Source organism: Spermophilus citellus (assembly GCF_964194105.1).
Source record: "Spermophilus citellus genome assembly, chromosome: 10".
NCBI lineage: Eukaryota > Metazoa > Chordata > Mammalia > Rodentia > Sciuridae > Spermophilus > Spermophilus citellus.
The window spans coordinates 70,708,692-70,732,415 of NC_138197.1; the positions used below are offsets into that span (position 1 = coordinate 70,708,692).

The 23,724-nt window shown below is 39.5% G+C and overlaps 1 protein-coding gene across 5 annotated transcripts in view; it reads right to left on the reverse strand.

Moving 5' to 3' along the window:
* Nucleotides 1–23,521, reverse strand: part of LOC308657400 (natural resistance-associated macrophage protein 2) — a 38,628-nt gene extending 15,107 nt beyond the window's left edge. Inside the window, exons 1-14 of one of the 5 annotated variants that reach the window (XM_081309085.1) lie at nt 23,392–23,521; nt 11,820–11,891; nt 10,172–10,320; nt 9,524–9,649; nt 8,269–8,388; nt 6,305–6,411; nt 5,741–5,811; nt 5,569–5,636; nt 4,072–4,227; nt 3,236–3,394; nt 2,118–2,204; nt 1,047–1,166; nt 763–912; nt 197–270 (exon numbers count right to left, since the gene is read on the reverse strand). In XM_081309085.1, the coding sequence (XP_081165211.1) occupies nt 197–270; nt 763–912; nt 1,047–1,166; nt 2,118–2,204; nt 3,236–3,394; nt 4,072–4,227; nt 5,569–5,636; nt 5,741–5,811; nt 6,305–6,411; nt 8,269–8,388; nt 9,524–9,649; nt 10,172–10,320; nt 11,820–11,891; nt 23,392–23,518 (1,586 nt within the window). In that variant the 5' untranslated portion in view covers nt 23,519–23,521. Of the gene's footprint in view, nt 1–196; nt 271–762; nt 913–1,046; nt 1,167–2,117; nt 2,205–3,235; nt 3,395–4,071; nt 4,228–5,568; nt 5,637–5,740; nt 5,812–6,304; nt 6,412–8,268; nt 8,389–9,523; nt 9,650–10,171; nt 10,321–11,819; nt 11,892–14,695; nt 14,719–17,957; nt 18,300–20,954; nt 21,070–22,844; nt 23,039–23,391 lie in introns of those variants that run through there. The other 4 variants (XM_081309089.1, XM_081309088.1, XM_081309087.1 and 1 more) reach the window with 4 other exon arrangements.
* Between the last annotated feature and the right edge of the window lie 203 nt (nt 23,522–23,724).

The window sequence follows — 23,724 nt, forward strand, 5'->3', positions numbered from 1 at the left end:
AGTTAAAGCCCCAAAACTGAACTAAAAAAGGGTTTTCTTTTTTATATTCTCCATTTTCTAAGCCAAAGAGGAAGCAGATAGCAATCACCTCTCAAAGCATATAGTTCCCCTATATAACTCATTTCTCAGTGAACTATTGATGCCCTTCTCCCACATATCAGCATCCTCATGGTAGAAGTAGGATGAGTACACTCACATTCCATTGGAAAAGTCATTCATTACTGGCCGCAAGCTTGTGAATGTGAGAATGGGTATGAGAGCAAAAGGAAGCTGGAAAACAGAACAGTACCGTTAGTGCAAGGAAAATATAAAACAGGCCTCTCTTACTTCATGAGAAATAGTTATAACTATCAGCCCGACATGCTTCAAGAATTGTTGAAATCTGCCAAGTTGTCATTAACCTAGCATGAATGATGATCTAAGTGTCTTTACAAATACTGCATCTGACTTGTCTTATTAACATACATGACATACCACCATGTCCCATAGTTCACTTAATGCTTGCTAGATTAATGAACTACAATTTTGTGTTCCATATTTAAGTATATAGTTCATAATTCCCACTCAATAGGACTGAAAAACAAAACCATTCCTAAAACCTACTTAGATGGCAATATTTCATATACATTTTCTGCATTACAAGACCCAGGCCTCTTTCTTCATCTCCATTTCCCCACTAAACCCAACACAAGGCTTGCTACACTAGGGCAGTATTTAATATTATCTGACTATGTGGGATGAGTTTCCCCAGACCCTGCTCACCTGTAAGCTCTGCAGAACATTCAGGAAGTCATTCATCCCTGTTAGATGCTCTACATCTTGGAAGACAGCAACAAGCAGAGTGGGGATGATAGCAATAGAGCGTGTCAGAATCACTCGAGCAAAACGTGACCATTTTAGGTTTAGGAATCCCTGAAAGAAAACACAGGAATAGGATAACAGGCTGGACCAGGAAGAAGAAGAAAGGGGGTTACAGAGAGACCTTAGAAGGGACCAAGAAATATCTAAGGATCAGTCGTCTCCCTCTGTTCAACAGCAGCACATACCTCCATGACAAACTGACCAGAATAGGTTCCTGTCATGGTGGAGCTCTGTCCAGCAGCCAAGATCCCCACTGCCCAGATGTAGAGTGCAGCAGGCCCGAAGTAACATCCCAGCACAACACCCTGGGACAGGCAAGGGAGAAGATATGCCTGTGTCAGTCATCTGCTTAGAAAACACCCCAAACACCATTTCTCTGTGACATTTCTCCTTCTTCTTTGCCAAGAATCACCTACACTAGAAACTATGCTAGGCACTGTCCCAAAAGTAGGCTCAGGTCTTGATCTGATTCTAGAGGCTTTCAGTCTCAACAATTGCTGGATGGTCCTTCATTCCTCAGCCTACTCTCTTTACTTCTCTAAGCGTCTAAAGTCTTGATCTCCATCTACCATCTTAAATTCTGAAAAAACATAAGCCTAACCACATTTCCCAAATTGTTCTCCTTAACACACTCTTCTAGAAAATGGCAAAAGTGCAGGAACAAGTCAAATAAATATGGGAGATGCTGTATACTATATATTCAACTCTTGGAAGGTCACAAAGGGATCACTTAATGGGACAGAAATCCCCTATGAATAAGAAAAAAGGGGGTTACGGAGAGACCTTAGAAGGGACATTTTCTTTATTCCTTTTTTAAAAAACTGTATTGGGGATTAAACCCAGGACACACAACCATTGAGCAACATTCCTAGTTTTATTTTAAGATAGGGTCTCGATAAGTTGCCCAGCCTGGCCTTGCAATCCACCTGTCGTAGCCTCTCATGCCACTGGGATTACAGGCATGTACTACCATGCCTGACTACATTTTTTTATAGTCACCCAATTAACATCCTGTAAAAGAATGTACTATTACTATGAGTTTGGGAACAACTGGCATACAATCCACCTTTTCAACTGATCCTCTATTCCCTCCCATGTAATCCAAAATGTTTGTCTGGCATCTGGACCTTTAAAATAAATGATACTCCAGGGAAGATAAACCTGCTCAGAAATGAAGTGAAGTCACTAAGACCAGAAAATATGCTGAGAAGATTGAGTCACAAACAAAGAAAAAAAAACAACCTCCAGAGGCTTACCCCTTTGTAGATATCCACAGCCAGAGTTGAATTATCTTCAGGGAAAAGGCCAACATAGGGACTGCTGCTATTTTTACACACATCAACCTAGAACCCAAAAATGTTTAAGAGCAACTTTTATTTCACAGGCCAGGACCAGATGAGAAAAGCTCTCCAATACATCACATACATGTCCTCTCAAGAGGCAGCTAGAAGACTGGGGTTGTAGCTCTGTAACAGAGCACTTGCCTAGCATGTGTGAGGCACTGGGTTGCATCCTTGGCACCATAAAAAATAGATAGATAGATGGATAGATAGACAAAGGTATTGTGGTCCATCTACAACTAAATAAAATAATAATAATAATAATAATAATAATAATAATAATAATAATACACAGCTGGAGAAAAAAACCCTGGATACAGGTGGTGATGGGGACGGGGACAGAGAGAGGCAGCACTCTTACTTGGGATCCTCCTCCACAATTTTTCCACATTCCACACTTGCAAAGAGCATGTCATCAAAGTCTTTACTGAGTTAGAACAGATATGGCAATACATAAACACTGGGGCATTTTAATGAGGACTAGAGGAGAGGCCCTCAAGAAGGCTTCAAACATGAAAGGACACCCAGGACAGGAAGCCCTTAGTCAAAGCAAAGCCAGCAGTCAGAGGTCTTGCTGGCAGGAAATAAATGAGGGTCAAAACTACATAGGCAGTCAGAAACCTGGACACAGAATTCAAAATGAGAAAACAAAGCCTATGCTGGTCACACTTTCTGTTTCCTGTTTGCCAACTCTACCCAAGCTGACATCTCAAATGGCAAGACTGACCAGCAAGCAGGCAGAAGTTAATAGGAAACAAAAGGGAATAATAAAGAGCTGAAGAGACTGAAGCCACCTACATGACAGCTGAGGCCAGCTTCCTTCCCAGACAGAAGTGAGAACAGATGGGTCCAGGCTTCTTCAGCCACCACACTATAGGCTGAGTGGTGCACAGTGACTGGGGTTGTGGAGTATAGCATGGGGGCCAAAGAATCATTTTCCTGGACTCTTGAGTCAATGTTGTATTTCCCTAACCCCATTCCAGCCTGCATTTTGCCCTAAAACTCAAGACCACCCCTGACCCAGGCTTACTTACCACCTGCTCATTGGTTTTCCCAAAAAATGCTTCAGCAAAGACTGAGACGACAAAGACGTTGATGATGAAGGAAACAAAGAGGGCAATGCAGGATTCAATGAAAAAGTACTTGTTGGCTTCTCGGACTTCCTGCTTATTGGCGCGGTTTACCTGTCTAGACTAGGGAGATAACAGCAGCATTCATTTTTGGAGCACATGGAAATGAGTTTCTTGGGAGTATTTCAGGACTTTGGATATCAGTCCTGAAATGTCAGCGGAGAGATTCAGAGGGCAAACAACTGACTAGATGAAATGGGGGAGACCCAAGACTTATCTATATCCTAGTTCACTAAGCAATTAAAAACTCCATTCCCTTGGAGAGCACTGTGCATTTTCCAAATAGGGACCAGTGACTAAGTACTACTGACTCTCAGATATTGTGGCAGGAAGGACCACCAACCTACAAAAACAGGCTGATTTCGGTCCTAAAAAAAGTACAACCTGACTTATAAAGGTCTCTGAAATCGTCCAGCAAAAGATTGCATAAGATTAACTGATAAAGTATGATTGGGCACCGTTACTACTGACTGCAAGGTCATTTAGCCCTGGAGATTTAAACATAAGAGGTTTGATGCACATTGAGGCCTTTAAGAACATCAGTCCTAGCTTCTCTGTGGGGTCACTAATCCCTCTTCAATTTACTGATAAAAACACAGCCCAAGAACATGCAGTTTATAAACTTCCAGCCTTGCTCCTTCAGGATTCTAGGAATTGCAAGCTAAGTTCTGTCCCTTGTAATAAAGGAAAAGATCTCATTAACTATCCAGATAGGCAATGACAAAAGGGCTTTTGCTCACCTTGACTAAAGCAGAATGTAGGTACATGTTGTGTGGCATAATGACAGCTCCCACGATGCCCACAGCCTGTTCAATCTGCGGGGTCTTACAGCCAGAACAAGATGGCACGAACATGCCCTTGAGAACCTGGCTCTGGCTGGGTTTCACTGTAATATACTACATATCAACATAACAATTATTAGCCTTCATGAAACATGACACAGGAGCATAACATATTACTAGGGAGCTCGTGGTATTCTTTTCTCCTTGCAACACCTTCTACAATAATCATCTAAAACAGTGAAGGATACAGATCCTCAAAAAACTAAGCAACAGCTAAAAACACTGGCACATGCCTTAGTTCACAGATATTTGGGAGGCTAAGGCAAGAAGATTAGTTTAATTCAGAGGTTAGAAGCCAGCTTTGGAAACATAGTGAGACCTATCTCCTTAAAAACAAAAACAAGGGGCTGGGGTTGTGTTTCAGTGGTAGAGCGCTCGCTTCACATGTGCGAGACCCTGGGTTCAATCCTCAGCACCAAATAAAAAAGTGAAATAAAGGTATTGTGTCCAACTATAACTAAAAAATATTAACAACAAACAAACAATCAAAAAAACAGAGGGGAAATGAATGAGCACAGCATGCTTACCTAGGATGTGCAAGGCCCTGGATTCCCAACACACACACACACACACACACACACACACACACAAATACCAAGCAACAAATGAGGCTTACTGCCAGGGAATCAGGGAATTCAAGACTAGATTCTCTAGAAATTCAATTCTTGATTATCAACATTTATGATGTGTCTGTTCACTTACGTTAACTTAAAAATCACCTATTTCTGGCACAGTGTATAGTCAAAGTCTCATTCATAAAAATTTCTCATACATCCTTTTCCCAGATTCAGCATTTTTCTTGGAAACTTTAGGCCAAACTGCATAATCAACTCATAGATTAGATACAGTTTTTAAAGTTTAGCCAGGCCAGTAAGCAACAACAAGACAGAGAAAAGTGCTCTTAATGCAAATAATGGTACTGACTTCTAAGAATATCTGATTGGGGCACAAAATAAACCAAGAAATATTCACTGTATCACCTATAATTCATTAACTCTTTGGATACAAAGAAAATTTAAGCTGAAATTAATATAAACTGAATAAACAAAAACAGAACCACTTTTGGCTAGCAATAAGAATAACCATGCAAACCCCTCCCTAACCCTCTCCAAGGCTGTTCTACTGTCAGGATGGCCAATTTGGCACCAGGGAGCCTATTCTGGAAAATAGCATCTCGTCATTTTGGAATAGGAATCTCTGAAGGCCTTCCTGCACATGGATATTGACTATAGATTATATTCCTTCAAAATAAATAGCCCAGGGCTGAACTGGCTTTTTGTTGAAACATGCAATACCATTAAACCATCCTAGCATTGTTACTGTCTTTTACAGTGAAAGACTAAACACAAAACAAAACCTGTTTTAAAAAACTAATGACCAGCATGTAACACTTGCCTCATATCCAAATGTGAGGGCCATAACTGTGATGAGAAAGCCAAAAAATGCTTCTAGCTTCCGCAAGCCTAAAGGGGAAATGCAGCAGTGAGCTCAAAGAAGGCACTTCCCCAGCAGCCATGTAATGGAAAGTGGCTCCTTTGATTGCCACCCTCATTCCCACTCGCCTTACCATATTTGTCCAAAAAGAGAAAAACAAAAGTATCTGCGATGGTGATGAGAACTCCACCCCACAGGGGAACCCTAGGTTAGAGATCAGAAATGGAGATTAAAGGAAAGAAACATTGAAAAACACCTTCCTCCCACTGATACGGAACACCTACAAGAAGCTAGGATGTAGGGGAGGAGGGACAGTGTCAGGGAGCCAGGCCTTAGATAGCTGAGGATCAGAGCACTAACTTAAGCATGTTCACTCATGTACTGAGACAGATTTTTTTGGTCAGGAATCTGTAAAGTATAGGTCTTATCCTCAACGAGCTCACTATCTGTGGGATAAAATGACATACAAATAAACAATCAAATACAAAATACCACAGACTCTATAATAGAAGTATGTATAACCCACCATGGGAACAGAAGACTGCTGGGGGAGAGGAGGGTGGTTCCAGAAAGGCTCCACAAAAGTAATAATACTTCAGTTGAATCTTGAAAATTGAAAATGAGTTGGGTTTTCATTTTTGCCTTTACTTTGAAATCCAGGAAAACATTGTTAACTTTCCAGGGAAAACCCCCTCACCTTCCCACAGACAGGAGATTGATGGCAATGGCTGAGCCAATGACTTCTTGCATATCTGAGCCAATGATTGCCAACTCCACCATCAGCCACAGGATAATCCGTGGGACCTACACAGCCAAGAATGAAAGAAGTGGTTCTGATTATTCATTTCTAAGAACTTTTTCTGTAGTTCTAGTCTAAAGGATTGCCAAAGATGATCCTTTATAAGGCTCTCTACTGGAGAGGAATCACCAGAACCTGGCCCTATTCAGTGTATCACTGCACTGTGGTCCCCAGAAGGAAAAGGAAAATGTGCTTCCAGGTTATGGACTATGTGAAGTTGCCAAGGTCAGCATGGCAACTCATTTACTTTTTTCTTCTTCCTTCCCATTTAAAATAGGAATGGAATTCTATTCACTAATTACCATTCTATTTCTTGCCTAAAAATAATTCTAAAAAGCTTTGGGGAAGAATAGTATGCCGATATGGTATAAGGGTCAAGAGAGAAAAGAAAACGACTGCAAAAGAAAACACCTATTTTGACCATAGCTGGAGTTAACAAAACAAATATGAAAAGCCTGGGGGTGGGGGTGTGTCATTTCTAAAGTAATAATAATACACATGGCAAGTGAAAACAGATAAGCAAAAAGACCAGGATAAAGTAGTTGGAATTGGGTGGCATGTAGCAAAGTAGGAAAACACATATTTAATTAATGTTCTCTCACTGAAACCATAAAAAAACACTTTCATATGAAGAAAGAGAAGCTAGAAGAAATTATAAATTACCAAGGTTGTTTTATTTTTGTTTTTTTTTCTGTACTGGATATTGAACCCAGGGCTCTTCACCACTGAGCTACATCCCCAGCCATTCTTTTTTTTTTTTTTTAATTTTTAAAAATTTGTTCTAATACATGATAGTAGAATGCATTTTAGTACATCATACATAAATGGAGTATAACCTCTCATTCTTCTCATGGTACATGATGTAGAATCACACCAGTCATGTAATCATAAATGTACATAGGATAATAATGTCCAACTCATTTTACTATCCTTCCTATCTCTATACCCCTCCCCTCCCTTCACTCCCCTCTGCCTAAAAACAGAGGTATTTATTTTTCATTTTGAGACAGGTTCTCGTTAATTTGCTGAGACTGGCTTCAAAATTGCAATCCTCCTGCCTCAACCCTGAGTAGTTGGAATTATAGGTATACATCATTGCACTTGGCCCAAGGTTTTTTGAAAAACAGGCAAGAATACTTGATATTTGTAGCCATCAAAAGAGCTTAAACTTCAAGGACACATGAGAAATAGGTCAGTATCTTATCCAAAGATGAAGCTATATTTAAAATGTCTTCCAGGACCACTGGGGGATGTAGTTCAGCAGTAGAAAACTTGACTAGTATATGCAAGGCTCTGGGTTTGATCTCCAGCAATAAAAAATAAAAAAGTCTTCCAGACACAGTGTATTCCTGCCTTAGACATAGTAAGAAGGTCCCAAAACAACCTGAAGGAATCTGCAAAAATAGTATAACTCCTGGAGTGACAATAAATTTAAAAATACTTCACAAATACCCAAATCCTACCACATATGCTGTGTAGTAAAAGGAAAAAACTGACCTCTTTCAAAGTAATAGCAAAATAAACAATAAAGAAGAATCATATAATGAAAACTGATGGAGCAACATGGAGGGCTTGGGGAGAGCACCCTTCCCCTTCATGGGATGGGCACTGCTAGATTCCAGAAAGTGGAGTAAATGGTTTGCTCAAGCAGAATTTCTAACATTCTGGAAGCAAGTGAACTTTATGTTAGATTTTGAAGATTGGGGGGAAACATGGCTTGGCAATAAGAGGGGCAGCAGGAGTTCCCTTAATACTCCAGTTCAAGTCCTCCAATGTCTCAGTATACAGTGGGGTCAACACATATTGCCAGATACACAGATTACCAAATGGATGAGACACAAATAGCACAGAACACTGCTCACCTTGGGATACTGACGGTGACACACTTCAGCAAGATGTAGCCCAGTTACCACTCCCAGTCTAGCTGCAAGGCGCTGAAGCAGCAGACCCACTATGGTGGCCAACAGAAGGACCCAGAGCAGCTAAGAACAAAAAAATCCCCGAAGTATTCATCAGACAACTGAGTGGTTTTTATTATTGTTGTTGTTGTTGTTTTGGTTTGGCTTTGGCAATATTAAAGGGAAACACTACATGCTGGAAAAGCCCATGTCAAGCATCAAAATAATCTGAGCTCTATATTAGTTACTTAACTTGACCTGCTCAGTACCATGTTCCTTTCTGAGCTGCTTCTCCCACTGCAATTTCTCCTTTGTTCAAGAAAATTACATGGATTAAAAAAAAAAAAAAAAAAAAAACAACAACAGATGGGAAAACCTTTTTATAGTAAGTGTCACTACCAATGAAGTACAACTTACCCTTAAACAATACAGGGTCTAGTGGAGTAGGAGCACCAATCACCTGTATAGATGAAAATCCATATTCCTTTGACTCCCCCAAACTAAACTACTTCCTATTGACTGCAAGCCTCACTGATAAGATAAACAGTCAATACAAAGGATAAGGATCATATATGCCTAAGGATCATATATATGGTGAAAAATGCATGAGAACTTCAACAAATCACTTTTTACTACAATACACAATTTATTAGAGAGAAGAATGATCAAAGATGATCAGTCACACAGCATGTTAGGTGGAAACTCACAACACTTCAGCTCACCACAACAGCAAAAGTAAGTGGCTACAAAATTACTGCAGAAGTACATAATTAATTTTATGTAGTTATAATTTAATATCACATCCTGATATTTTCTTGCATGTCCATCAACTGTAATTAGCAGCATGTATGAACTGTGTAAGTTCTAAATAAATTTAATTTTTTACAACAGATTTGTATATATTTCCCATCTGGTATTTTTATTTTTGTGTAGATAAAATAGTTTATCTACATTTATTTTATGCATTTATGACATACCTAAAATTTTCTTCAATATTTCTAAGTTATTCAGTTCATCTCTTGAGTTTTTTCAAATGGTCAAAAATCTCAAAAAAGAGAATCCACATACAAATAGATCCATGCAGTTCAAACCCATGTGATTCAAGGATCAACTATATCTGCATGTAACCCTTGAAGCTGCTAGCCCACAGACAGGGTATAGGAAAGGATTTAGGGTATAGTTTGTGTTTAAAAGGGCAGGGGTAGATGTAGATGTTCACCTTAAATCCAGCCACTGCTCCAGACTGCAAATCGGATTCAATATTTCCTGGATCCAGATAGGCAATGCTCATAAGAAAGCCAGGTCCCGTGAATGCCCAGAGTTTACGAAAGCTAAAACAAGAATACTATACAAGAGAAGAGAGGAGCTCAAACTGAGTGTCACCTCCAAACTACTGATTTAATTTATCTATTATTGAATTACACATGAATCATCAATATCAGCTTCCCAAGAACAAAGCCTAAGGGTTAGATATTGAATGCGTCCAACTTTCACTTCATCTTATCCATCTGTTATTGACAAGCTGATCATTTGTCTAAGTGAGAGCCCTCGCCTTCCATGCTCTTTCCATCAGCATCTCATTCTAAAATCAGACTAATAAAATCAGTACCTTTGGTCCCAAGCACTATCTAAACAGGATTAAGAGCCACATGTGGGGGCAGGGGAGCTCCCTAGTACCACTTAGCAACTAACTCTGTTTCAGGCCCTCATATTCCTTAATAATTTATTTATTCTAATTTAAAAATCTAGTCTTCAGAGATTGGCTACAAAAATTAGACCTGAACCTTTGAGCATGTGTCATCTAGTAAATCCTTCACACACAAGCTTTCCCCAGACAATAATATGCTGGTTCAAATATGTCACCAACCTCCTCCTCAGGAATGGCAATCTTCTCATCAAAGTAGGTGGTGAATGGCTCCTCCGACTGCCCAGTGGACTGTGGAAGTGAGGAGTTACTATAGGCAGCATTGATGGCACCAAGACTGGCAGAGTCCCCATGGTCTCCAGAAGCATTGTCTGAATTAACATATTTGAGAAGAAATTAATTAAAATGAGCAAAAATACACTAACAACTCATATTAAGTAATACTGAAATTCAATCTTTTTTCTTTTTCTTTTTCTTTTTGGTGGTGCTATAATGCTGTATCTAACCCAGGGTCTTAAAATCTCTGGCATCTAAAATGAAATATTTTTAATACCTGAATACACAAGAGACTAATCTGATCTAGCTTGATAGATTTTTTGTAGTTTATTATTACCTATATTTTAAAATAAACTTTTCTTTGACTAGGTAATACATTCACATGGTAAAAAACTAAAGTAATACAAAAAAGCCTTACATTATTCAATCCCCCTCAGCCTGCTCGTCCTGTCACTCAGCACTGGATCAGTTTTAACACTAATCTCTCAGTGGTTTTCCTACTCCATACTCCTACTTGGTAATTTTAGGATCATTTCATTTTCCCCTAAAAGCACTGACATCTAGGACTTGAAATATAACATTCCCAGACAAACCCCACTAATAACCTAAAATCCTAACATTTAAAAGAAAAAAAGTTGGTCAATCTACTGGAACATATCTACCTCACCCAATTATTTGATAGGTCATACTCAAATAATCATTCTTGGACATTACACCTCTATCTGGTTTCTCAAAAAATATACAAGTTACAAAATCCTGCCACAGTTTAAGGTAAAATCTGATGCTGTGGGCAACCACCGAGTAGGAACACTTTGCATCCTGAATAAGGCGTACAGTGAAGAGCTGCTGGTCACGGGTTGCCAGCACACTCAAGATAGCAGGGCCCATCTCAGCCTGATATCAGTGTTTCCTACAGACTTGCATTTCACAATTAATCCTAAGTGCAGAGAGGGTAGGTCCAGGAGAAAAGAGCCAACCCACCAGAAATATATAAAGTCTAGTTTGCCACAGACATGATATGACCATGTTGAACCACAAAGCTCTATTCTCTATGTTTCTAATAAATTCTTACAACCTTCAACTAGAAAACCAAGAGCTTTGTTTGTATAGGAAGGTGATCCATCCACATCACTTAACTGGCTGAAGAAATTTATAGAAAAGGAATGGAAATTCCAAAAGGGAAGTTCAGAATTACAAAGGATTGGTTAAAGCACTTGAGAAGCTCCAACAAAATACAGAATGAGGGACCCACTCTGTATTTTACTGTTCTTACATATCTGAAACATTAGAAAATATCATGAATGCCAAAAGCACTCCAAAGGTCATTATGCCAAGTCTGGGAACAGTGTTATCCTTGCAAGAATGCTACAGAAACCAAACGTGAAACAAAATGTAATTCAACTCTGAATTGGAAATAAGATGAGGCAGGTCTCTGTAGTTATAAACCTACATTTCATATAGCCAAAGTCACTAGATGTGACTCCTGAATGGAGTTTGTTAGAACAGATAACAGGGAAAATATGGCAAATTTTAGGTTTTGACATAAGCCTAATTCTGAATAAAAATTGGATAACAACACAAAGTTCAAAGTTACCATCTGGCATCGTCTGTTCAGGACCCAGTACCATGGTGGATACCTGAGTACCCGTGTTCTTAGAATAGGATTCTGGAAAGGAAAAAAGGGAGGGAGAAGAATAAGCAAAAATGAAACAAGTTCAGAATCAGCATTTTGTTACTCTGTATGATTGAACCTTTTCTTTTCTCTCTCTTTTTTTTAAGAAAAGAACATTCTTCTACTGAATTAAATCACCTTGAAAATAATTATAGCTTTCAGTATGAGAAATATTTACAAAAATAGAAAAGCCTTAATCATATTTTTGCTGGTAAGACTTCAAAACCAAATTGAAGCAAAAGTTATTTTACAGATTTAGGTAATCCTTTTAAATAAATACTCATTGAGAGGCTGCTAGGCAATTACCCAATCTGTCTTTGCCTCCAAACGTCTAAAATCAGAATAATCTTCCCCAGTTTTACGAGATTTTTTTTTTTAATTTTAGTTGTCAATGGACCTTTATTTTATTTATTGATACATGGTGCTGAGAATTGAACCCAGTGCCTCACACATGCTAGGCAAGCATTCTGCCCCTGAGCTACAACCCCAGCCCAGTTTTATGAGTTTTTTAAGGACAGATTTATAATTGTTCTACCTAACAAGGTAAGCTCATGGTTTAATCTCCAGAGAAGGGCAAAAAAAAGCACTACACCAGTATACTGGTAGTAGAGAGCCTCTAATTACCCCAAGGAGAGATGTTAGCTATGATCCAGTCTCACTCCCAACCCTCTGACAACTGGGAAAGAAATGAATCACCCATGGTTTCTCCTGAGCTCTCAAGGAGAGGTGAGGTATCAGTAGAACTAGGCCCAGTCTGTGAGATGCCAGCCTTGTCTGGGTCCTATAGTAAGCAACCTGAAAGACTAGGGCTGGTAGTGAGGTGTCACACATGCTCAGCATCCTTTTGGAGTAAACTGGCTACAAATCTACCACACATTCTCTAGTCAACCTCACCAATAAGGCTGATTTTCAAATTTTCAATGTAGTTCTAAAATCTACTTCTTGGTTACTTCCAAGTTTAGAAAGGAAAAGACAAGGTGATATGTATTGATTATCTCTCCCATTAAATCCCAGCAGTAACTATCCCTTTAGCCATCTTTCATTGCTAAAATGTAATCTTTCTCCACTCTTGCTCCATATGTTGCAATCCTCGCTTTCTTTTTTTTCTATCAACCAACAGATTCTATACCTATTTTATAGAATTCTAGCATTCAGACCTGAAGAGAGTTTTTAGGTCATCTGTCTTCTGGGGTACAAAACATACCACCACCTACTAATTTAGAAACATCATTTTTCCCCTCCATAGTCACTGATGTCAAGTATTAGATAACCTCAGACAACTCTGTTTTTCCTGTCAGATTTTAACCACCAAGTGGCTAAAAACTAGCCAAAGAGCCCAATAACACTGACTAAATATGCCCTTCAGTGAGTTGCAACAGTCCTCACCTAATTGGGATTTATACTTCTGACCACTCCCTTGGATTCTAATCAGCACAGCCCCTTGACACCCCCAGTCTTTTTATTTGTTTTACATGTAATTCAATAAGCCAGGTTATCAGGTTATCTTAAACCACAATAAATCAGAAACCACAAATCAGATCTGAAATTATGACTCTTATAGGAAAAGGGGAACTTAGCACAATAAGGAATCAGAAAAATTTCAAAAGCACATCAATTAGCTTTTGGTATGAGAAAAAGCTCTTCCTTATACTTCAGTCAAGTCTGACAACATTCTTACAAATTCAATAACATCCAGAAATTATTAAATTGCATTGTAATAATGGTTGATAGCCTATTTTAAAAGGCAGGGACATGTGTAATACATTTTAAGAAGACTTCTATCCAAAGCAGGCTTTTAAAAGTTATCTTTAGAGGCTGGGGTTGTGGCTCAGTGGTGGAGCGCTCATCTAACTCGCATGGGACACTTGGTTCAATCCTCAGTACCACATTTTAAAAAAATGAAATAAAGATATTGTATCCACCTACAACTAAAAAGTAAAAAATAAAAAGTTATATTTAGCCAGGTATAGTGGGGTGACTTCAGAGTCTGAGACAAGAGGATTACAATTTAGAGGACAGCCTCAGCAACTTAGAGACCCTGTCACAAAATGAAAAATAATAAGGAAGAAATGTTTCATAATAAATTTCTAAATTATTCTAAATTATTAATGGGATTCTAAGTGATCATTTCTATACCAAGTACACACAGAGTCAATAAAACACAAGAAGTCTGGTCTTCTCTGAAACCTCAAGAACATACTATACCAAGAGAAAATATAGATTCTAGATTCCAATTTTCTCATTGCAGCTTTTGTCAAAAAACTGTAAGCCCCACTGCTCACATATCTATAGAATAAAACTAGGGCAGGGAACAGAAAGGGTCAGTTATGATTGGTATGCTGCATAGAATTATCCCTATGATAATTTATGACCCATGTGGTAACATTAAGTTAATATTTGGCAGTTTTGCTCTCCAGTACTGTAATACCATGTTGTTTCAGTCATTTCACTACATTAAGGAAAAGATGGAGGCCACAAGCAACCCAAATGAACCAAGCAATACTTTAGTAATTATGATTAATCCAACTATAACGTTCTAGTGTGCCCCCAACCATCAAGTGTCACCTTCTCTAAAATCCAGTACATTTCCTCCTATCAAAAAGTAACAATAGGGGCTGGAGTTGTAGCTCAGCAGCAGAGTGCTTGCCTTGTACATGGAGGCAATGGGTTAAATTCTCAGCACCACATATAAATAAGTAAATTAAATAAAGGTTCATCAACACCTGAAAAAAAATGGCAAAAAAATAAATAAATAACAATAGAGGGCTGGGGTTGTAGCTCAGCAGTAGAGCACTCACTTGGCACATGCAAGGTGCTGGGTTCGATCCTCAGCATCACATAAAAATAAATAAATAAATAAATGTATTGTGTCCACCTTCAACTAAAAACAAACAAACAAACAAGTAACAATAGAAAACATAGCACTCATAGTTTCAATGAATTATGACTATTTTATCCCATTCATTATCATTAGTTATAAGACTGTTTTACAGGAATAAAAATGCTGATCAAATTACATTTTCTAAAATTTCAAAAGCCTGCACATTCTTTGACTCAGCAATTCCACTCCTAAGAATAAATCTTAAAAGAAACACACACACGAGGGGGGGCTAAGGTTGTGGCTCAGTGGTAGAGTGCTCGCCTTGCCCATGTGAGACCCTGGGTTGGATCCTCAGCATTGCATAAAAATAAATAAGTGAAATAAAAGTATTGTGTTCAACCACAACTAAAATTTATATATATAAATATATATAAATGAATGAATGAAACTCACGGAAATATGTGCAAAGACATTACTACATTTTTTATAGTGTCAAAATACTGGAAAACAAATCTGCATATTAGTAAAGAACTGGCTGAATAAACTGCACATTCATAGGACAGAATAACATGTCGCCATTATAAATAAGGCAAGTCTATATGTATTGATAAAGTAATCCCCAAGATATGCTGTCAAGTGAAAACATCAACTTATTAAACAGTATGCATCATTTACACAGAAAAAAAAATGAGAAAGATCTGGTATAACCTTTGGACAAAATAATGGCTATCCCTAAGAAAAGGGAATGGGAGAGCAAAAACAAGGTCAAGTTAAGGGAAGACTGTTTACTGAAAACATGTTGTATAACTCTTTGGACTTAGGGAAAAAACTTTTACCAGGTACATTATTTATTATTATTATTTTTCAATGTGGTACTGGGGAATCAAAGTGCTCTACACTTACTAAACATATATGTTACCGCTGAGCTGGATCTCCAGCCCGTTTTCAGTTTTTAAAAAATGGACTCACGAAGCTTCTCAGAGAAACCAACACTTTGGGGATATTCAGTTGCACTCTCTGATAACACTTGTGCAATGCGTAATCAGAGATCTACAGCTGTGAGCTGACAAGCATTTATTGCCTTAAGCTTAACTAACCAATAGTTTCTCTTAGTGCTCAAATAGACAATAAAATTATGAAATTATGGTTTTGGAGTTTCACCTGAATGCAAAGAACAGACGCACTCTTCTCAGAGAAGCATTTCCTGGCTCCCTAATTTGGATTAAGTGGCCCCCTCTTCCCAGTTACACCAAGGTACCCACTGATTACCACTCTTACCATGTTGTCTTGAAAACATCTATTCCCTGGTAGTGTTCTTGCAATATTCCTGCAAGTTTGAAATTCTATGAAAACTAAAAATATATATATTGGTGATAATACATTCTAATACCTAATTATCAATAATTCTGTCTGTTCTTAGCATTTAAAAGAACTCTGGAAGAACAATTTGGACAATCCAAACCTGTTCTAAAAAAGCACATAAGAATGTTTGAAGTACTAATTATTCAAACATATACAACTTTTTGTTGTTGTTATTGTTACCAGGGACTGAACCCAAGGTACAATGAGCCACATCCCCTTACCCTTTATTTGTGAGACAGGATCTCACTAAATTGCTAGGAGCCTTGCTAAGTTACTAAGGTAGTTTCATGCTTTACCACACAGGCTACAACTTTAAACTTTTCCCCTATTGTTAAAAAAAACTAAAAAAATAAATATTTTTTAAAAATAGTTTGATTTTTAAATAATATGATTTATTTTAACATTCTCATAAAAAGAAAAAGACACTTAAAACCATTTCACTTGATTTCAGAGCTGAATCAGTCTTCCTAAAATTAATTGTAAGGTTAGGAAGGAATGTTTTGGAATATAGTCCTTTAAATCCACCCTTGCCTGCCTTTTTTTTTTTTTTTTTTTAACTGGGGATCGAACTCAGGGGTGCTCTACCGCTGAACCATACCTCCAGACTTTTTAAAAATTTTTCTTTGAGATAGGGTCTGGCGAAATTGCCCAACCTGGACTCCAACTTGCAATACTCTTGATTAGCCTCCCAAGTGGCTGGGATTACAAGCATGTGCCACTGCACCCGCCTATGTCCCCCTTTTTCCTCACTTCCCAAGTGCAACAAAATCAAAGGCAGCATTGAATAGGAAAAGAACTTTCATAGAGGCAACCAAAAAAAGTATCTGCATGGCATTAACTAATTAAATAAATATGAACAGGGGTGTTCAAAGGCTAAGAAAGCAAAGTGCCCCGTCTGATGCTTTCCTCAGACCCTGTTCAGTGCCAGAGACATGCTGGTGACAAAGCAGAAGCTGCCAGACACAAGATCAAGGCTTGAAAAAGTAATACTCAAGTGTTTATTAGAGAACAAGGAATTGTGATGTTTTTTCCAATTCATTTGTTCCCAAGAAAAGGAAAAGATTTCCAGATACTCCTAAAATTCTCTTTTCTCTAAAGGTCTACTTTCTTTCTTTCTTTCTTTCTTTCTTTCTTTCTTTTTAATATTGGCTTTTTGTTGTAATTGGGCACAATACCTTTATTTTATTTATTTATTTTTATCTGGTGCTGAGAATCAAGCACTCTATCGCTGAGCCACAACCTCAGCCCTAAAGATCTACTTTCAAGCTGAAGTACTTTGATAGTACTTTAGTGGTACTAAACCACAACTTTTTTTTTTTTTTGAGAATCATTATTTTTTATTGGTACCACTTAATGTGAAGAAAATGCACATTTTCCAAAAATATGGAAAAAATGTTCCATTTGCCTTATTGGGTACAAATGTTAGGTTTAAATTATTTTATTATGCAAACTTTCTTTCATAACTTGACAGTGGTGATTTCCATTTTTTATTCCTTTGGTACCCATAATCTTATGAGAATCAAAAACATATACTTTGAGATCACTGGACAACTCCTCCTCCAACATCTAAAAAATGAACAGGGAAGGTTATTGCTCTGGTAGCAAAAATAACAGGAAAGCTGTGGGAGAAAATTATGAGGATATTTAGGAGAGATGGGAAAGAGGTTCAAAAGGTGCTTTCTGCTAAACCACAACTTTAATCCAATACCTATGCTGTATGTTTTTCATAAAAGTATGCTCCTATCATCTGAATAATTGGGAATCAACAAAACTTTTTAAAATATTTAAGTGATTCAAACAGATCTAATTGTTTTCTGAACCTTTTGTTCAGAGATTACTTCTCTCTTTTTTAGCATGCTTTACCCTGAGCTACATACCCAGTACCAGCCTTTGTTGTAGTGACAGATTATTATTTCCCCTATTTTCTCATTCTGGATCAATGAAGAAAAATCATTTTCTGAGCCTTTCCATCATGGATATCCACCTGATGAGTTTCAAAATGCCATCCGTTCCCTCTGGAGGTGAGAAAAAATAAACAGCTTAGAAAATACAGGTGAACCTCCAAATTATTCTTGAGGATGTGATTTTTTTTATTTTTTTTTTAAAACTAGAGTAGATTTACCTTATTTTTCTCTTATTAAAATAAATTTGAGGGCTGGGGTTTTAGCTCAGTGGTAGAGCATTTGCCTAGCTGGAATGCATGAGGTCCTGTGTTTAATCCCCCACACATACACAAATAATTTGATATAAAATGATAATGTGGAAAAAAAGAGAGGTTGGAGACTAATTATATGAAAGTCATGGCGAAATAAACAGAGTGAAAAGCCCTTCTGGTAAGTGTTTAAGAAAAAGACCTTATACAACACACTAATCCACTCTAATATTAGAATTTTTCTCTGTTTTCAACCAAAAGACACATCATACACCCAGTTCAAAAAAGACAAACAGTGCTGCATGAATCAGGACAGTGTCTGTCCTTGTCTCCCTCTCCTTTTCTTCCTCTGTATCACAGTGGCCATTAAGATACTAGCCACAGTAACAATCTTAAAACTGGAAATATCTTACTTGGCCTACCAGAGAACTGTAATTTCCACTCAACACCAAGTTTGCTGTTCTTCACCTGAGTCAGACTTTGAATCTATTTTGAGGTTGCAAAACAAACAAACAAAAAAACCTGACTTTAAAAATGTCTAAATGGGGCTGGGGATGTGGCTCAAGTGGTAGATCGCTCGCTTGGCATGCGTACGGCCCGGGTTCAATCCTCAGCACCACATACAAAGATGTTGTGTCCGCCAAAAAAAAAAAATAAATAAACGAAAAAATAAATATTGAAATGCTTAAAAAAAATGTCTAAAGATTAAAAAAAATGAGAGAATGAAAATGTTAAAAGGAGGAAAGAGGGAGTCAGATATGGGGGGAAAAGTATAATTGATAATGAAGCTGGCTGTCTGGGTGTCACAAGCGATAACAGTAAAGGGAAATGTGGCCAGGCTGTCAAGAAGTACTGATCTCTTAGGCATAATATCATTCATCAACCAGAGACTTCAAAATTGATGGGCGTGGTACCCACTAAATGGAACTCTTCATTTTCTCCCCTCAGTTTTCTTGAAGCTTAATCAGCTTCCAAACCTCCCTGACTACTCATCTGAAATTTTACCTTCAGGGCTTATAGTTAGTTTTGATCCTCCCACTCTTTACTCTACCACGCAAGCCTGCGCAATGGTTTCATTAATGAGGTTCTAGGCATAAAGTTAGTTAGAAGAGATCGAAATAAAACACACAGACTCAGTTACCTTATTTCTATTGCTAAGTCCGAGACGGCTCCCCTCTCTGGTTCCCTCCTCTAACCGCCCAGCAGGGCAGCGAGGATTACTCAGGGCTAGCAGGAGCGAGAGAGAGAGAGAGAGAGAGAGAGAGAGAGAGAGAGAGAGAGAGAGAGAGAGCGCGCGCGCGAACACGCCTGGGAATAGCCCTTTATTGGGGAACAAGAGATTCAGGGGAGAATTCTATCCAATGAAGGTTGGGGGGGGGGGGCTGCACTCCAAGGTCAGGGTGAGTGATTGGGTCCCCGGGGTCAGTGGTCAGGCACACCCCCACACGGATGGGCTCTCTCATCAGGAAAGGGTCGGGAAAGCTGACACAGCCAAAGCGCCTCAAGCCCTTAACGGGAGTCACCCAATCAGGTGTCAGAATGGCTTCCCACACTTTACCAGTGTGAATTTCTTGCAACTTCCTCCTAACCAGAACTGTACAGCAGTTGTGTTTCCCTTTGGGGGACCAACCAGGACTCCTGGCCTGACACCTCTATCCTGGAACACAACTCCATGCTCTGTGAACAACTTAAAACATCTCTCTCTAGCAGAAAAGAACGCCTTATTAAAAAATCTATACCTACTTCTTGCCTCAGGAAAAAATGTTTTGCCCTCATACTTGCTTAAGTAGCTATCTATGGCAAATATAGAAAGTGATTATCATTGAGTTATATACAACCCACTTATATTATGACAAATACTAGCTCAAATGCAGATTGACCCTTACAAATTTTTTTCTTTTTAAATTTTTATACAGGGTCTAAGATGCTGATGCTGACCTTGAACTTGTGATCCTCCTGCCTCAGTCACCTGAGTCCTGGGATTACAGGTATGTGCTATTAGACCTGGCTGACCCCTAAAAATTGTACATATTTTCCTCAACATCTTTTTTTTTTTTTTTAAGCACTAGGGATTGAACCCACAGGTACAGGAATGCACTGAGCCACATCTCCAGCCCTTTTGTGTATTTTATTAAAAGACAGGATCTCACTGAGTTGCTTAAGGCCTCACTAAATTGCTGAGACTGGCTTTGAACTCACGAATGTCCTGCTTCAGCCTCCCAAGCAGCTGGGATTTCAGGCGTGGGGATTATAGACATGCGCCACTATGCCCAGCTCCTCAATATGTCTTGTCTTTTCTCATCTCTTTCCCTTCCCCTCTCCCCTGCGCCTGTTTTGCAATGCTGGGGACTGAACCCAGGGACTTATGTGTGCCGGGTAAGCACTCTACCAGTAAGCTATGTAGCCAGCCCAACCTTTCTTTTCTTAAAGCAAAGGAAAATAAATTTATGACAACACATACTACAAGATTCTCCAGCCTTGTACATGCTTCCTTCTGCTCTTTGAGCCTAATAAAATATTAATAGTTAACTTGTAGTCTTCTCCTTTCATTACCAAGGGGTTTTAACAAATACCCAAGTAATAAAGATGAGACCACAACAAACAAGAACCCCACACAACAGGACCTACCACTAATAAGCATAAGAACAAGAATCCTAATATCCTAATTTATGCTGTACTGAAAATATTGTTCCTTACACTAAAAAAAGTAAAGCATTCTGACCTTAAATTAGAAGTGGAAAAGGCCAGCCCTGTGGTCCATGCTGGTAATCTCAGCTACTCAGAAGGCTGAGGCAGGAGGATGGAAAGTTTGAGACCAGTCTTGGCAACTCAGTGAGACCCTGTCTCAAAATAAAAAATGGCCTGGGATATAACTCAGTGGTAGAGTGCCCTGGATTTATTTCCAATTACCATCAAAAATAAAAACGGAAAAGAAGTTAGATGATATATATATTTTTTGTTATTCCTGATCAATTGCTTTATATTCCATTTTGATGTCATTAATATAATATAATTAATAATAATAATAATGTGCTTTATAATACATACATATTGTTTTATTTTAGTCAGGATACCTGAAGGATTAAGGATTCTTCTTTGTTTCTCCAGGGGCTAATTAATGTTAATTATTCAATAAATGTTGCTAAATTATAAACAGAACTATAGCCTACCCAAACTCAGTGCTGAATATCAAACAGAAAAGGTACTACTTGGTGGATACCATTCTTTAACCTTCACTGAGACAAAAGTGAATCAATGCCACTTAGTAGCTCTATAGCTATAAGATAATACTGCTGAATTCCTAACAGTATTATAAGAATAGATCAAGTTTCCCTATTCCTTAATAAGAAATGCTACCAGGCTGCTCAGAAATTCCCCTTCTGAGTCCCAAAGCTGTTCCAGGAACATGAGAAACCAAATATGCTGCAATCATGGCCTTTCTGGTACTGTGTCCAAAATAAACTATCTGAGCAAAGACTGTGAATGAAATATTATCCAATGGGGGTATGGGGGGCAGACAGTCAATGAAGTTCAAAAATTTCATTTAAAAATATAGTTACAATGGGATATGATCAAGTACAATGACAGTTTCCAATCTGTTTAATAAAACACCAAGTAGAAAGCCTCTAGTCACATAATTACACAACATAATTACACAACACACTTAGACCAGGGTTAATGATGTGCATGGAAAGAACAGGCCTAAGGGTGGGTTCACCGGCAATAGACCTAGGTATTGTGAGTAAAGGATAAGAAATAAGATCAGAATTCTTTACTTTAGAATCCGCAGGGGTAAAGGGGACACATATAGATAATACTACTAACAAAAACTTCTACCCAGGGCTGGGGTTGTGGCTCAGAGGCAGAGTGCTATCCTAGTATTCCTGAGGCACTGGGTTCGATCCTCAGCACCACATAAAAATAAAATGAAGATATTGTGTCCACCTATAACTAAAAAATAAATATTAAAAAAACCCTCTTACCTGAAAAGTTCTATTCCAAGCACTGTATTAAATAATTTCATTCTCATCAACAACCCGATATTGATATCATCAATTTCCATTTTAAGTATGTAGAACAAAAATACAGCTGGGCATGGTGGCATACACTTGTAATCCCAGCCACTAAGGAGGCTGAGGCAGGAGGATTGGGAGTTTGAGGCCACCTCAGCAATTTAGCAAGGCCCTAAGCAACTTAGTGAGACCCTGTATAAAAATTTAAAACTTGTTTAAAAGAGGTCTGGGGATGTGACTCAGTGGTTAAGCACCCCTGGATTTAATCCCCGGTACCAAAAAGAAAGAAACAAAAAGGAGGCTAAGCAATTTGTGCAAAGGTTTACATAGTCATGAACTGAAGCAAACTGGCCAAGCTACAGATGCCACAGAAATCAAGGTAAACATAACTTCCCCTGGTTTCACCAACATTCACTAAGATTATGACCGACCGAATTTATAGAAACCCATCTCCTCCTTCCATATGTGTGCTTTTGCTTTCCACTTCTAACAGATGTCACATTCTTTCACCCACAATACTCCTCCGAGAACAATGTATAATAAGAGAATTTCATCTTACAAAGAGTCCTAGAACCAAGCTACACACAAACACGAACGGCCTGCACAGGCCCTTCTCGGGGAAGGCGTTCCAGGGGTGCCAGCTGGACTCGTTAAAAGAGTTTTTGCTGCAGCGCAAGCCCCAGACAGCTGACCGGGCCCCAGTGCCCCGCGAACAAGGCAGCGGCAGCGCCGGCGGCGGCGGCGGCGGCGGCGGGAGACCTTCCCCTGAGCACATCGGCCTCTCCGGCGCGTTACAGCGGGTCAGCGCACCCTCCACCATGGGTCACGGTGCGCAGTCAGGTCCAGCCCAGGTTTGGGCCATTTGTCCTAGGTCACGGCGCGTAAGGGTCGAGGGCCCCAAGCCCTCCGGCGTTCGCTTCCCACCCCGCCCGCCCTCTTCTCGGTCTCCCTTCGAATAATGCGGTTCCATCCGCTCCTCGGTCACTGTGCCGAGCGCCTCAGGCCCTCCCTCCCGCACCTCCCTTCGCGGTCCCGCACAAAGGCCCCTGAGCCTTCCCCAGCTGGCCCTCGAGGCGTCACACCCCCCTCCCCGCCCGCGGATAGCCAGGCGCCGTGACCCCTGACCTTGTCTACCCCTAGCCTTACCCGTTCTTCCACCACCTGACACGCCGCCCCAGCACCGGCGCCTCCATATCCCGGGAGCCACAGCCAAGAAGGCCAACCCCCTGCCCTCCTGCGATTGGCCGATAGGACGGCAGCTGCATATTCCCATTGGCCGGATTTCGGCGGCTGCCACTGCGCGTGGCAAGCGGAGCAAGAACAGAGGCTCCGCCCACACTGAGCCGGGGCTGGGGGCGTGGCGGGAGAGGCTGGGTCAGGGGCGGAACCCGGGTGGGACGGGCTTGAAGCTGCCTGGCAGAAGCTGAGTTCTGCGGAGCCACTGCTGACAGCTACCCAGATTCACGTCGAGGGGTGAAC